The 13,674-nt window shown below is 35.5% G+C and overlaps 2 protein-coding genes across 4 annotated transcripts; one reads left to right on the top strand and one right to left on the bottom strand.

The window, feature by feature from the left end:
* The first annotated feature begins 5,396 nt into the window (after positions 1 to 5,396).
* LOC120083048 (MACPF domain-containing protein NSL1) lies at positions 5,397 to 10,379 on the top strand. Its single transcript, XM_039038564.1, has 7 exons — positions 5,397 to 6,249; positions 6,369 to 6,607; positions 7,858 to 8,056; positions 8,669 to 8,752; positions 8,856 to 9,039; positions 9,145 to 9,311; positions 9,478 to 10,379. The coding sequence occupies exons 1-7, from the start codon at positions 5,980 to 5,982 to the stop codon at positions 10,165 to 10,167; spliced, it is 1,833 nt and encodes a 610-aa protein (XP_038894492.1). The 5' UTR covers positions 5,397 to 5,979; the 3' UTR covers positions 10,168 to 10,379.
* Positions 10,380 to 10,478: 99 nt separating this feature from the next.
* Positions 10,479 to 13,414, bottom strand: LOC120083049. 3 transcript variants are annotated; one of them, XM_039038565.1, is made up of 10 exons: positions 13,156 to 13,414; positions 12,885 to 13,012; positions 12,702 to 12,767; positions 12,569 to 12,616; positions 12,306 to 12,419; positions 11,761 to 11,829; positions 11,619 to 11,675; positions 11,256 to 11,411; positions 10,941 to 11,021; positions 10,479 to 10,836 (listed from the first exon to the last, which is right to left on the bottom strand). In XM_039038565.1, the coding sequence occupies exons 1-10, from the start codon at positions 13,304 to 13,306 to the stop codon at positions 10,768 to 10,770; spliced, it is 939 nt and encodes a 312-aa protein (XP_038894493.1). In that variant the 5' UTR covers positions 13,307 to 13,414; the 3' UTR covers positions 10,479 to 10,767. The 3 variants fall into 3 exon arrangements, with proteins under 3 accessions (XP_038894493.1, XP_038894495.1, XP_038894494.1); XM_039038567.1 differs by lacking the exon at positions 12,702 to 12,767 and having other exon boundaries at positions 12,921 to 13,012; positions 13,156 to 13,413; XM_039038566.1 differs by lacking the exon at positions 12,702 to 12,767 and having other exon boundaries at positions 13,156 to 13,412.
* Positions 13,415 to 13,674: the final 260 nt, after the last annotated feature.

The following is a 13,674-nucleotide window of genomic DNA, read 5'->3' as shown; positions in this document are numbered from 1 at the left end:
ATAAATAATTTTGATTATCAGAATATTTTAACAAAATTTAAAAATTATAATTATATGAAAATTACTTTACCTGTACTTTTCAGTGATTTGTTTACAGTACTATTGTTTTTTATTTTTTATTTTTTATTTTTACTGTTGTTAAAACTTCATTGTCAATGTCTTTTTTGAGGAAAACTTCATTGTCAATGTCAAATGAATTTCATTTTTATTTGAAATTTATGGGATTTGATAAATTTATGCAATGTTTGATTCTATATATTAAATCGAGTTTACTTTTGTGCAATGTTTGATATTTATTGAAATTAGTAAGTTTGAAACGATTTTTATGTTTTTCGATTAAAATTAATGTAGTGAAATTTGAATAGAAGAAAAGTTGCGATCTTTGTGTAAGTCAAATGGTTCACATGAATTCAAGAGAAAGTTTATAATGAAAATACAATTTGCCAACTTTAGATTAAAAATTGCTGTGCTCTCAATTTAAAAATCATGTCATATAAAAAAAATAATGTCTCATTTGATCATGATTTCATTTTTAGTCCTTTGAGTTTAAAATTTACCATTCTTTACCCACTATTTCTTTAGTACGATTTTTACCTTATTTTAGAAATATTTAAATTTTTAATCAAATTCTAAGAACATAAACATAACTAAAAAGAAAAAATAGTTTTAAATAACTTGTTTTTATTTTTGAAATTTGATTAGGAATTTTCAAATATTTTATTATCGTAGATAAAAACTATGATAAAGAAAAATACGAGAAACAAGCACAATTTTCAATCAAATAGATATCAGACGATCCAAATATGTAAAAGTTCACATTCAAATATGATAAAATTAATCAGGGTCAAGGTCGGGGACGGGGCAAGGATACCGTCAGACCGGGGATTCTCCACCCCAATCGGGGACGGGACCTGACCTTACGAGGATTTTTGTCAACTTTTGATTACTATTTAACTCTATTTGATAATTACTTTATTTTTATTTTATTTTTTAAAAATTAAGATTAAAAAATTACTTTTCCTATAAATTTTTTGTTTTCCTATTACTTTTTTTAAAAAAAGATTTAAAATAATGAGACATATGTTGGGGGAAAATAGTTTTTGAAATTTGATTTTGTTTTTTAAATTAACCATTTTAAAATGAATTTATTGTTGGAACCCACAACTATTGAGGTCCATGACAAACATGTTCATATTTGAGAGAGGTTTCCTTGTCCACATTGGAAGGTCGTAAAGATATTATAAATATAAAAGATCTCCAAATACCACATAAGTGGATGGGTGTTTGGGTAATCATGCTTACATAAAAAAAAAAATTAAAAAAAAGGAAAAAAAAAACTTTTTTTCTTTTTAAAATTTAAATCGTTATAGAATTAGTTTTTGGCTTAATGTGTAATAATTTCAAATGTGAAAATTCATTTTCCTCCAGCCGGAAACTTTTTCATCTTCTTCTTCTCCCTTTTCCTCTGATTCTAAGCTTTTATTTTTCTCTTGTCGATTCCAACCCTTCCTTCAATGAGTGCACGTTCGAGGTAGAGAGTTGTATAAATCTTAGAGAGCAACCGATATAAATGATTCGCACCGAGGTCATGCCAAATTTTCTTTTAAGGCAATGGTTTCCACGACACGATGACTCAAATTCAATATTGTTGATGGTTATTGTTCCGGTCGGGAATCAATGTCATTAATTCGACTTCAAATCGAAACAAAATAAAATTTATAAAATACCCGAACTACTCCTATTACTACTAAAACGTAGCAATAGTGGTAAGTGCAGGACCGAACCACAGAGAAGCAAAGAATTAATTTCTTTTGGGTTAGATTTGACTGTGGAAAAGCAGTAAAAACCAGGGTTTTGTTTTAGGTTTTAAATTGAAAACATGCAAGATAAAGGAAAGTGCAAGAGATATACAAAACGGTAATGGATTCGTGTGGTTCTCAGATCAAGTAGCTATTCAATGTAATTTAAATCATTGTTTTAAGCCAACATATCATTTGTTCGAATTATGCATGCATAGCTACACAATCGATGTGAATTAACTAATCTCTACAAAAGCCGACAATCAATTAATCCAAACCGATCGAGTGTCCTAATTCGTAATTAAGGCTGGAAAGATCGTGCCTCAACTAACCTACATGCTTTTAGATGCAATTGGGTCCTCAGCGACCATAAAGAACTAGAAACACATGCATTAAGATTCAGAATTCAACTATGTTGATTAAGCGTCAAGACAACCGTGTTCAAATAATCAATTTATTCCTTAAATCCAGATTAAACGTGTGATGCAAAGATTCATGAACAACCTAAAAACCTAAGCATGCTTATCTAATCTGTGCTACAAGTTTAAACTCAAAGCATGGATGATTACAAGGATGCGTGCGAGCTTGAATTTAACTAGTGAAGACATGTGTTCATGATAAGGGCATCAATCCAATACATAAAAGCAAGTCTAAATTAAACAAGATTTAAGAAAAGCATAATTCTGAATTAAAGCATAAAGATTGAACAGAAAACTCATCAAAATACAAAGAAAGTTTGATCCAAGAACTAAACGAAAGATTACCTCATCGATTCATAGACAAATTGAGGGGATGTGTTCCAATACACATTCATAATCCGAAAATAAAATAAATCTAACCTAATGATACTGAAAACATAAAGAAAAAGGAGAAAGTCAAGGCCTCTCCTCGACCTCCCTGGAAGAACAACAAAGTTTTTCAGCATTTTCAGCATGATTTTGTCCTAAACGAAGAGGTGAATTTATAGAAAAAATCAGGGGCATCGCAACGCTTGGCATAGCGTTGCAACATTGTTGCGGCTGAAGGGATGCATCAAGCAAGAAGTCCAATGTTGGCCTCAACGCTGTCTCGCGTGCGCACCTCAAGCTCGTCCGTCAATTGTTGTAGCATCACAACGTTGTTGAAGAGCGTTGCAACGCTAATGCTTCTGTCCCTCAATGTCGAAGTCGAGCGTTCCGTAGTGTTGCAACGGTGGTGCTGATGAAAATCCAGAGCATTGTGACGCTCGGTGCAGCGTTGCAACGTTGCGTCCACTTCCAGATACTCACTACTCGATACTCGACACTCGTTAACTCGGTAGCATTTTCTTGATTGCTTGACAGCCTTTTACTCGATGGTACTCGATGATGTTTGATGGCTGATTATACTCGGTGGAGCTCGGGCATTTTGGTCTTTTCAACTCCTTTGAAGTCCGGATGTTCAAATCAACTCTAAATTGCTTCAAATTAACCCTGTTCTTTACCAAATGATTAATTTTACCTATTGGTTACTCAATACCTACAAAATAGGGAAATAAACACATAAAATCCACTAACGAGCTTGAATTAAGCTAGGAATAATAACTATTTTTGAGAGCTAATAGTTATCATTTGTTAAGCTTTATATATGTCGTGAGGCCACTATTCATTTGTTTTGGAAGTGAAAACTAGCTAAGGATCTTGGCTACACATGTTTGGTTCTAATGTGTGTTCTGTTTTATGTGCTAGGAACTCTTGATAGGTGATAAACTATTATGATTTGTTTTACGCGAATGGTGGCATTGAAATAATGTCGTTTTTCAGTGCAAGTTCATCTTAATTGTCTTCGTGCTAAGACCATTTTTATTTTTTCTAAAATCGTAATCTATTAATGGTAATCTGAAAAGTGAGCCCAATTTGATTATGTTTTTTGTTCTTTACCTGTGATCTATAATCTTAATGAAATGTGGAGCCTATAGTCAAATTCGTAATCAACAAAACACAATCTAAATTGTGGAGTTGAGGATGATCAATCTGATTGTGTTTGTTAATTACATAGGAGAATTATGAATTTGTCATAGTTACTATTACTTTTATAGATATCGTTACCGATTAACCCTAAACGATAACGGTAATGGTAAAAAGACAATAATGTCAGCCAATGCATATTAAATAGTCTCAATCGTAATCAAGTTATCTTTGCAAAATGACTAAGCAAACGTGATCAAAAGTGACCCAATTATGTTTGCAATTGAGGCTCATTACTGTTGATCTATTAATGGAATCCCATTACAGTTTCACTAATTCTGATTATAGATTGATAAACATGACCTGCTAAGTAGAAAGATTTGCAAACTAAGGTGGTGCTTTACATACATGCTTTGATACTTTTAGAGAGTGGATTTGTGCAACAAATTAATAGTTTATGAGTGAAAAATGGACTTATGTGTTGGAGGTTTGGTGTTGGCAATGCTTTTTAAGGTTGTTGTGACATTAGTTCCCCGAGATGTCCTATCAGTTGTTCCTTGATATGTCTTATAAGTTGTTTCAAGATTACTGATTCTCCTGGATATATTTTCCTTATCTGGAAAATTTTGCATGTTATTCTTGAAGATATTTCTTCTTCTTTGGGATCTTCAAATTAAGATGGGTTTGTTTTCTCCTCCTTCATTGTGCATATTTAAGATGTTGTTCTTTTTTAGAGTTGACTGCTTTGAAGAATATTTGAGTCTTTATATTGTGTTTGTGTTGAAAAACACATGTGTTAATCTTATGAATGTAAAGTTTGTACTACTGTCGATCTTGAGTGTTTCTCTAGATCTTCGTAAATTGTTTTCAACATATTGAGAATGAATTCTCATACATAGGGGAGCCTAAGTATTTCAAGTGAAGTGGTCTTCGTTTGAAGTTGGAAAGATAGAAGTTGAGAGAGAATCTCACACTTTGGGGGAGTGTGATCACCAATGTAGTGATCATATACTGAGTTAGATTATTCGTTTGTCACTGTAATTGTCGTTTATTTACAAATAAGTATAACATTGTAATCACTTTACTTTATATTAATGTAAAATCTTTCAATAGGCACACTGCCCCCAATATAGGTGGTATTACATCAAATTGGGTTACCACATTTTGCATTCTATTCTTGCGTTATTTCTTCAGTTTTTATCTTTGATGTTCTTGAAATTGAGGTAACATTGCGTGTAACAAGTTTCGTTATGTGTTAGATAACTTTTATTTCATTATGTCTCTCTAGTGCTATCATAATGCATTAGAGTGGTTCACGTAGGTTCTCTTAATCAAGTTTCAAGGTTGCTTTGGGATAATTCTTCAACTTGCGTGATCGTAGAGTCACTTTCGACCTAGTCGAGGTCGATCACTTTCTCTAGGTCTATTTTGGTCTAAGGTGATCTTTCTTTGAGACATTCGAGGACATGTCTCATTAGGTATTTCATTAAGCTCGACCTCAGCTAAGGCATTAGTTAATGAAGTAGGTAGAAAGATTCAAACTTCTAATATTTTTAAGTCGATGAAATACGACCCATTGGAAAATGGTTGGAGAAAAGGGAGAAAAAAAAGAAAAAGAAAAGCAAATAATTCATGGAGTCGAGCGTTGAAGAAGAGATGAGAAAAATTGAAAATATGAAATTGGGCAGTTGGAGAGTTGAAAGTGAAGCGCAGCACACGCAAGACGAACAATTGCAGTAAACAGTCTGAATTTTATAATCAGAAGAAGAATAAGAATGGGTTCGGTAAAGAAATATTCAGAGGGTCGGCCCTTCGACTCCAACTCGAACTTTCTACGATGGCGGATCGTGCCTGCATTTTTTAATGGCCGTACGCGTATTGACTTTTCAGCCGCCATCTCTCCTCCTCCTCCTCCTCCTTCTTGTGGCCGAATCTAATAATTACTCTGGCAAGTCAAACTTTGGTTTAACCAGTCTTCATCCCAATTTCCATATCCAATTAAACAATTCATTAGTGCCTCTCCCACCGTATTTCTCTCTCCCCTTTTTTGTATTATATCTTCTGAATTCTTCCCTTCTCCCTTTTCTTCGGTCAAAACTTGGAACTCTGCAAAACGCTTTGAAAACAGCAACCTCCACTTTCAAACCCCTTTTGGGTCTTCTTCTTCTTCGCAGTCGTCGCCTCTTCCCCTTTCCATCAAAACCCAGAGGGATTGAGCCAATTCGCCGGAATTTTGGTGTCTTTTTCGTAGAGAAATGTCTTTCAACATCAACCGGTTCGATCCTCAATCGGCGGCCGAGAAAGCAGTTTCGGTTATCGGCTTCGGCTATGATCTCTGTAATGACTTACGATTGTCTTCTTGCAAACCGGGTCCATCCGGGTCGAAACTGATCGACATCGATTTCACCCGAACCAGAGACCTTGTACTTCCCGGCGGCGTTGTTGTCCCTAATGTTTCTACTTCCATCAACTGCGACAAAGGCGAGCGCACCAGATTCCGCTCTGATGTCATCTCCTTCAATCAGGTCAATTTTTTTTTTTAAAAAAAATGATTTTTACTGTTTATAGCTTAGAATTCTCTCCGTTTTATTGTTTTTCACTTCATAAAACGAACTGGGTTTATGTATTTTTTGGTGGAAAACAGATGTCGGAGCTGTTTAATCAGCAATTATCTCTATCTGGGAAAATTCCGTCGGGGTTCTTTAACACCATGTTTGGCTTAAAGGGTTGCTGGCAGAATGATGCAGGTTCCACCAGAAGTCTTGCGTTTGATGGTTGTTTCATTACACTTTATAACATTGAGTTGGAAAAATCTCATATAACTCTCTCTGAGCAAGTCAAACGGGAGGTGCCTTCTTCATGGGACCCTGCTGCCCTTGCAGAGTATGTTTCTTTTGTTTTTGTCTTTTTTTTAGCAGAAATCTGAACATTTGGATGTTTGTCTGTCTGAACTGAAGTTTCTTCTATTGAAATATCTTCTTCACTGATCTTTAACAAACTTCTATGTGGATATCTTCTCCACATTTACACACTGATGATTGTTAATGCTGTTGAATGATTGAGAATGGATTTTTGGAAATAATGCTTTCGACCAAGCACTTTTCTGTCCAACACTTGAGGAAGAAGCACTGATCTTCGAAATTACTTCGACTATGTCACCAAACAGGCGGAAAGAGTTCTTGAAAAGTGCATTTAGTTGGTTTCTTACTTTTCCATAAGTAAATAAAAATAGTGATTCAGTATTGGATGAGTATCTTTCTTGTAAGTAGGTGACCAAGTGGTTTGAACCTATTCCGTTAAGTCCACTTTTTCCCCTTGGCCCTAACAATCACTAGGGCAATTCATGGCGGTCGGTTCTTCTAAACTTCCTAACTATCGACTTAAGAGATGATCTGATTAGTATAATCCCTTAGATTCACCTATTCTATCATACATCACATTATGCTGCACAAGTTCTTTGGTTTAGATTATGTCTATATCTAATAAGATACACCAGCATGCATTAGGCACGTCTCATGTAATTGCCAATACATGTGAATGTCACATTTGAAATGTTATTTAACGAAGACATTAGACATTAGACACATGTCAAATACTTGTTAAAGTGAAACACATTGGATATCTGATTTTTTTATGCAACTAAATACTTTTTTGCATTAATTGTTACTTCATTAATCTTACTAATTAGTGTGCCTGTTGTATTTGCTTCTCTTCATGGTAACAAAAATGTTGTATTTTCCAGTACATCATTATGGATTGCATTAGTCTTTCGGGTGGGTATCCTTAATTCTCTTAGGCAGAAAATGCTAATATGTATATATTGTTATTATGTATTTTTATCGTTTTATTTCTTTTTTTGTGTTTTTTTTTTTTTTTTTTTTATTTTGGATCTATCTAGTTAATACGTTAATCTTAATATATGTTTATTTCTGTTATAACTTGATTACATGTTCATTGAGAAGTATGGTACTCATGTGGTTGTGGGTGTAAAAATGGGAGGAAAAGATGTCATTTTCATGAGGCAATTACGAGAATCGAATGTAGNTTTTTTTTTTTTTTTTTTTTTTTTTGGATCTATCTAGTTGATGCGTTAATCTGAATATATGTTTATTTATGATATAACTTGATTTCAGGTTCATTGAGAAGTATGGTACTCATGTGGTTGTGGGTGTAAAAATGGGAGGAAAAGATGTCATTTTCATGAGGCAATTACGAGAATCGAATGTAGAGCAAACCGATGTGCAGAAGAAGTTAAAGAAATTAGCAGATGAGAAATTTTCTGAAGATGCAAATGGAGGTTTCACGTCAAATCCTGCAGCAGCAAAAATCAAGGTAAATACTCAAGAACATAAATCGCTATCACCATTTGATTGGTGCTATGTCATTGCATTGAAGCTAGGATATGGAAAATAGTAAATGTTGATTAGCTATTGAAGGAAAATTGGATTAGTCACGAGAATGAGATTATAGAAGATTCAGATTAACAATCAAATTTCCTTGACTCATGCATTGTATGTAGCTCATGATTCATGTTCTTTCCTTAAAACTTCTTAGATTAAAATCAAATCACATCAATAGAATATGGATTAAGTTGCTAAGTTCGCTATGGAAACCAAAGCTTGAGGTTTGAGGTTATGATGCAGATCTGCTAACAGTTACCTGATATAGCGGTTGCCTTTATCTTCATGGCTTGTTTGTGAATTATTTTTCTTTTTGTGACACAATAGGAAACTTTCTGCTCCAATTTTGATAGGATGAATGGTTGGTAGGCATATTGTTCACATGAACCGAAAATTTAGAAGTGCTAACAAGTTTCTAGGTTTAGTGATTTATCTACTAACTGCATTGTCTATATGTCTAAACATTTAAAGTCCAAACAGGAGAAAAAAACTTGTATCCTCATTGACCGTATTGATAATTTGGATCATACATTTCACTTTTTAGGATGAATATTCTCTGCCGTGGGAGCTTCGTAATGCATTTGCTGCCTCTATCAAACCACCAGTGATCAATCACTCAAAGGGTGATGTAAGCATCTCGGCATCTAACTGTTCTTCATTCGAGTAGAATATTGCTACACATCAACCTATTAAGCAAATGAGAACTGATTTAATTAAATGACTGAATGCAGGAGTTGACGGCAATTTATATTAGGAGAGGAGGTGTGGATGTCGGTCAAAGTCATAATCAATGGCTCTCAACCATATCTCAGTCACCTAATGTTATCTCGATGTCCTTCGTGCCGATAACATCACTCATGAATGGCGTCCGAGGCAATGGATTTCTAAGCCATGCTGTGAACCTGTATCTAAGATGTAAGTATGCCAGACCTGCTGTTAAGTTTTGTTTCTCTATAGCCATTGTCCTGAAAACATTGCCTGCCTTTAATGTTAGATTTTAATCATTGAAAAATTGTGCAGATAAACCTCCAATTGAGGAGCTCCAGCAATTTCTTGAATTTCAGCTGCCTAGACAGTGGGCGCCGGTGTATGCTGATCTTCCTCTTGCTCCTCGGCATAGGAAACAAGCTTCTCCATCTCTCAAGTTTACTTTGATGGGGCCCAAGCTTTATGTAAACACTACTAAGGTAATCTTCTGTCTTGAAGACTTGGGTTAGATAAAATAGCGATGGCAATGTCGCATACGTGATAATCACAGTCAACTTTGCCGATGTAGCTACTACAAAAAGGTTCCCTTTGCTTGGATGCAAATTGTTGAATGTTTCACACGGTGTCACGATTTTGAAACTGCAGGTTGATTCGCACAATCGTCCAGTAACAGGAGTTCGCTTGTTTTTGGAAGGAAAGAAAAGTGACCATCTGGCAATTCATCTCCAGCATCTATCAACTCTTCCCAAGACCCTCCAACTCTCAGATGATCTAAGCTATCGACCCATTGATGAGCCAGAGGAGAAGGGCTATTTCGAACCAGTTAGATGGAGCATATTCTCTCATGTCTGCACTGCTCCAGTAGAGTACAATGGTTCTCTAATTGATGATGACTCTGCTTCCATCGTCACGAAGGCTTGGTTTGAAGTTAAGGTTATTGGAATGAGAAAGGTCTTGTTCCTGAGGCTCGGGTTTTCAATGGTGGCATCAGCAGGGATTCGTCGATCGGACTGGGAAGGTCCTTCAACAACATCACGGAAATCTGGACTCATCTCCACCTTCATCAGCACGAGGTTTAGTTCAGGGTTGCATCAACCAGAAGAGCAACCAAAAATTGAATTGAATTCGGCTGTTTATCCCGATGGTCCACCATTGACTTCTAGAGCGATGAAAATGTTGAACATCATCGACACGAAAGAAATGGTACGTGGTCCTGAGAATTCACCTGGATACTGGGTGGTTACTGGAGCCAAGCTGTGCGTGGAAGGTGCCCGGATCTCTATCAAAGTGAAATACTCATTGTTAACCATATTGTCGGAGGATTCTATGATCTGATAAAGAGAGAACTTAGGCAGTGAGTAGATACAACTATTTTTCTGCTGTAAATGTGTTTTGTACATTAGTCCTCTATAGTTGGCCACGAAACACCATCATTCTTCATTCATAGTGAAGCAAACAGTATTTTGAGAATGTAAATTTCTGCTGTATTATGCATTTTTTTAACAATTTTTTGGAGTGAGAATTTCTGGTGGCACAGCTTTCTATGATATTTGATCGCCTCCCTCTACCTGTCTAATTTTGTCAAAAGAGTGTTATACTTCTTTCCCCCCTTATCATATGGATCCAGTGGAATTGATGCTCACCAGTTCTGTAATTCATTTTCATTTTGATGTAAAATTTTAAGAAGTGTTATATAACAAATATCTCAAACTTTTACACCAAATATAGATATTCACTTGAAAGCAGAAGGTTGCTACTATGTCTTGAATCTATCTCCCGGCTAAACAAAACAGCGAGAAGTGTCAGGAGAGTCAGGGAAAACAGGTGTCCGAGTATAGGTCTGAAACTCGGTCTGTTTGCTCCTACAAAAACTCATACGGTGCGCCTCCTACTCCTCTCCTGATAGCTTCGCCCTCTTTTCGCAAGGATGGCCCTTTACCTGGAAAACCATGAAGAGAGGAACATCCAAGCACCAAAAATTGGGAAGGTAACTAGAGCAGACGCCTAAAAAACCATACAACATGGTTAAATTGTGGAAGTACACCAAAAAAAAAAAAAAAAAAAACCAGCGAGGAAGTTCTAGATCTTCAAGGTTTTTGTCGGCTTACCAGAAAGAAAATAAATTCCTTGTTGGCAAGATATGCTGCATATTCATTTCTTTCCATTTCTTGTTTAATCAGTCTTTGTAACTGCAGATATTCATTCAAACTTATAGTCATGATGAAAACGCATATAGCTGAGATTGGCAATGCATATTCCACTGCAATATATATATTCTGGTATGAAATGCAAATGTCAAATCAAAGATTAAGAGATAGAGGTAGCACAGGTTAAAAGAATCTATATGTTGGTTAATTCGTTTTATTCCCATGTCGTTGCAGAAATTATTAGATTAAGCTTTATGTTGACAAACACATACACACCTCATGGTGATACTTTTTGGCTTCTTCATAGACTCTTTGGAGGTGATGGATGGCTCCTGTAACCCTGGAACTCAAGGTCGGCACTTTGTTGAAAAGATGATGGTTCAATGTCTGAAGGTCCTTCTGAAGTTGCTTGACAAAACACGTGTTGGCCAACTATAACCAAAATGAAACATTCAATAACGCTTACAAGTGAAATTATTTGGAAGAAATGTGATATGATTAAAGTCATTTCATTCTAACATTGGTTATAATTCATATTGCAGTGCTCTATGAAGGTTCAGGTAACCATAATGCACGGGTGACTTGCGAGCCAGAGTAACTGAAAAGGAAAATGTTAAACCAAGCTTATCCAACAATTACCTTCAAAAAGGTGCATCTGGTTAGAGCAACTTGCCGGCGGACCTTCAAAGCTTGTATCTAGTCACAAGCCAACAAATTTAGTCAATACATCAGCATAAAAGCCAGCAATAAATTTTTCATTGTGCGCACCAGCAGAACATACTTTTGACATTTCAAGAGCCTGCTCTAGATGCCGAATTTGAATCCACTGTTCAGATACTATGCTAGACTTCTGGAAAATAAAATGGCCACAAATTAAGCATACTCACGAAGGAATACTTGCATAAAGGAACATTTAATCAATGAATATCAGATGGTTGAGGAGAAGATATGTTAATTATATAGAGAAATGAACTCATTCTCAATCAGAGTCCGGGATATGAATATTTCTTCAGTTAAATTAACCGTGTTCTGTGTTAACATGTAAAAAGGAAGAACATGAAAACTTCAACAAATGACCAGATGTTCAAGGATTTCTTATGGTCTATAATTAGCATTGCATGATAATGATAGCTACTGGATACCATGGAGTTTATAGGCCAAAAAGATGGTGTATAATGTGTCAATTGAACATGAAAAACAATAATAATAACTCGTCTTCGTTTTATACATTTTCCATGATGAATATGTGGGCATGCTGCACATAACATTCAAAACAATGCTGGCTAAAAATGAACCTGGTTCCTTTCTCTAGTCAGAAATTTATACCTTCTCAACTTGTGAGGTTACCTCTTCCAGTTTTTCCTCAGCTTCCTGCACCTTGGCTTTCAGAATATGAATGTCAAAGTTGTTCTTTCTTGATTCAGCCCAGAGACGGCGTACCTAACATGCCCAAGCCTACTATACGGATCAATTGAACCTTTGAAGATGCTTCAACAAAATTTACCAGATAATTGGTTCTTGGATCAGAAAATCTACATATGCAACTTTTAACATAAAAAAATTAAATAGGAAAAAGTAAACAGAAAAACCTCATCCTCCAGAACAGCAATGCTTTCATCATCACTTGATGTTTTCTTCTGCAAATCAACTAAGCTAATATCAGTCTTAATAATAAATTTCGATATTTTGTCAAAGAAATAAAGCATTCAGATTATGTCTGACTCTGAATTTTCTGCCTATTGTCATGCATTTGAGAATTAAATGCTTAAATTGAGAGTAGAACTCAACCTACAATCAGACAAATTTTGGCATTCATTTAGTGAATTCGGACGTGTGAATTGCTAAACTCCGAAATGCACACAAAGATGAAGCAACATGTTGAACATTATAACGCATGAATCAAACCTTCATATCAGATAAAGCAGACTCCAAGGATTGAACCTTATGGGACATAGCCTCAATTAGCTTTTCCTGCGCCTTGAGTTCACTACTTTTCTCGGTTAAATTTTGCTTGCTTTCCTCCAGAACGGATTCTGCATTCGACTTTATTAAGTAAAAAATAGCGACACCACAGAAAATTTATGTAATAAATCCGTGTCAGCCTGAAGTCTGGATTGACAGAACAGAAACTAGAATGAGCTAAATCCTATCAAGAATTAAAACAGTCGGTATGCACCTAAGTGAGAGATCCTGAGCTTGATTTCCAGCAATTCGTTGATGAACCCATCGTTGCCTGATCGACCAGGCGAGGCGATCTCGCTTACGACGAAAAGAGGTGAGAATATGGCGGGAAAGAGAAAGATGGTCTTAATTGCACAAGCCGCCATTTTTGCAGAGCTTTCTGAGCTCCACGACCCAAAAACCCGCTCTGGAATTTGCGCAACGCTGAGCCACCGTCGCCGTCAATGTAAGATTGGATTATTGGGTGAAAATTTTAGGGAAAATATTAATTTTAACGCTAAACTTAGGCAATATGATTTATTCTTACACTCAAACTTTTGTGGGTGAATTTAGCATAAATTAAACCTTGGGTAAATATTTAACATATGTTTAAATTTAGGGTTTCAGATGAAAATTAATGGAATATTAAATGTAATATTCCAAGTCCAAGATTTAAAATTCGAATTTACCACTTGATCAATAAGGGAGATCTTAAAGATATGAAAATTAAGTTAAGAAATGGTGAAAAACTTAA

The sequence above is a fragment of the Benincasa hispida genome, chromosome 8 (assembly GCF_009727055.1).
Source record: "Benincasa hispida cultivar B227 chromosome 8, ASM972705v1, whole genome shotgun sequence".
Lineage (NCBI taxonomy): Eukaryota > Viridiplantae > Streptophyta > Magnoliopsida > Cucurbitales > Cucurbitaceae > Benincasa > Benincasa hispida.
Note: the sequence above shows the minus strand (reverse complement) of the source record. Positions and strands in the feature narration are given on the sequence as shown.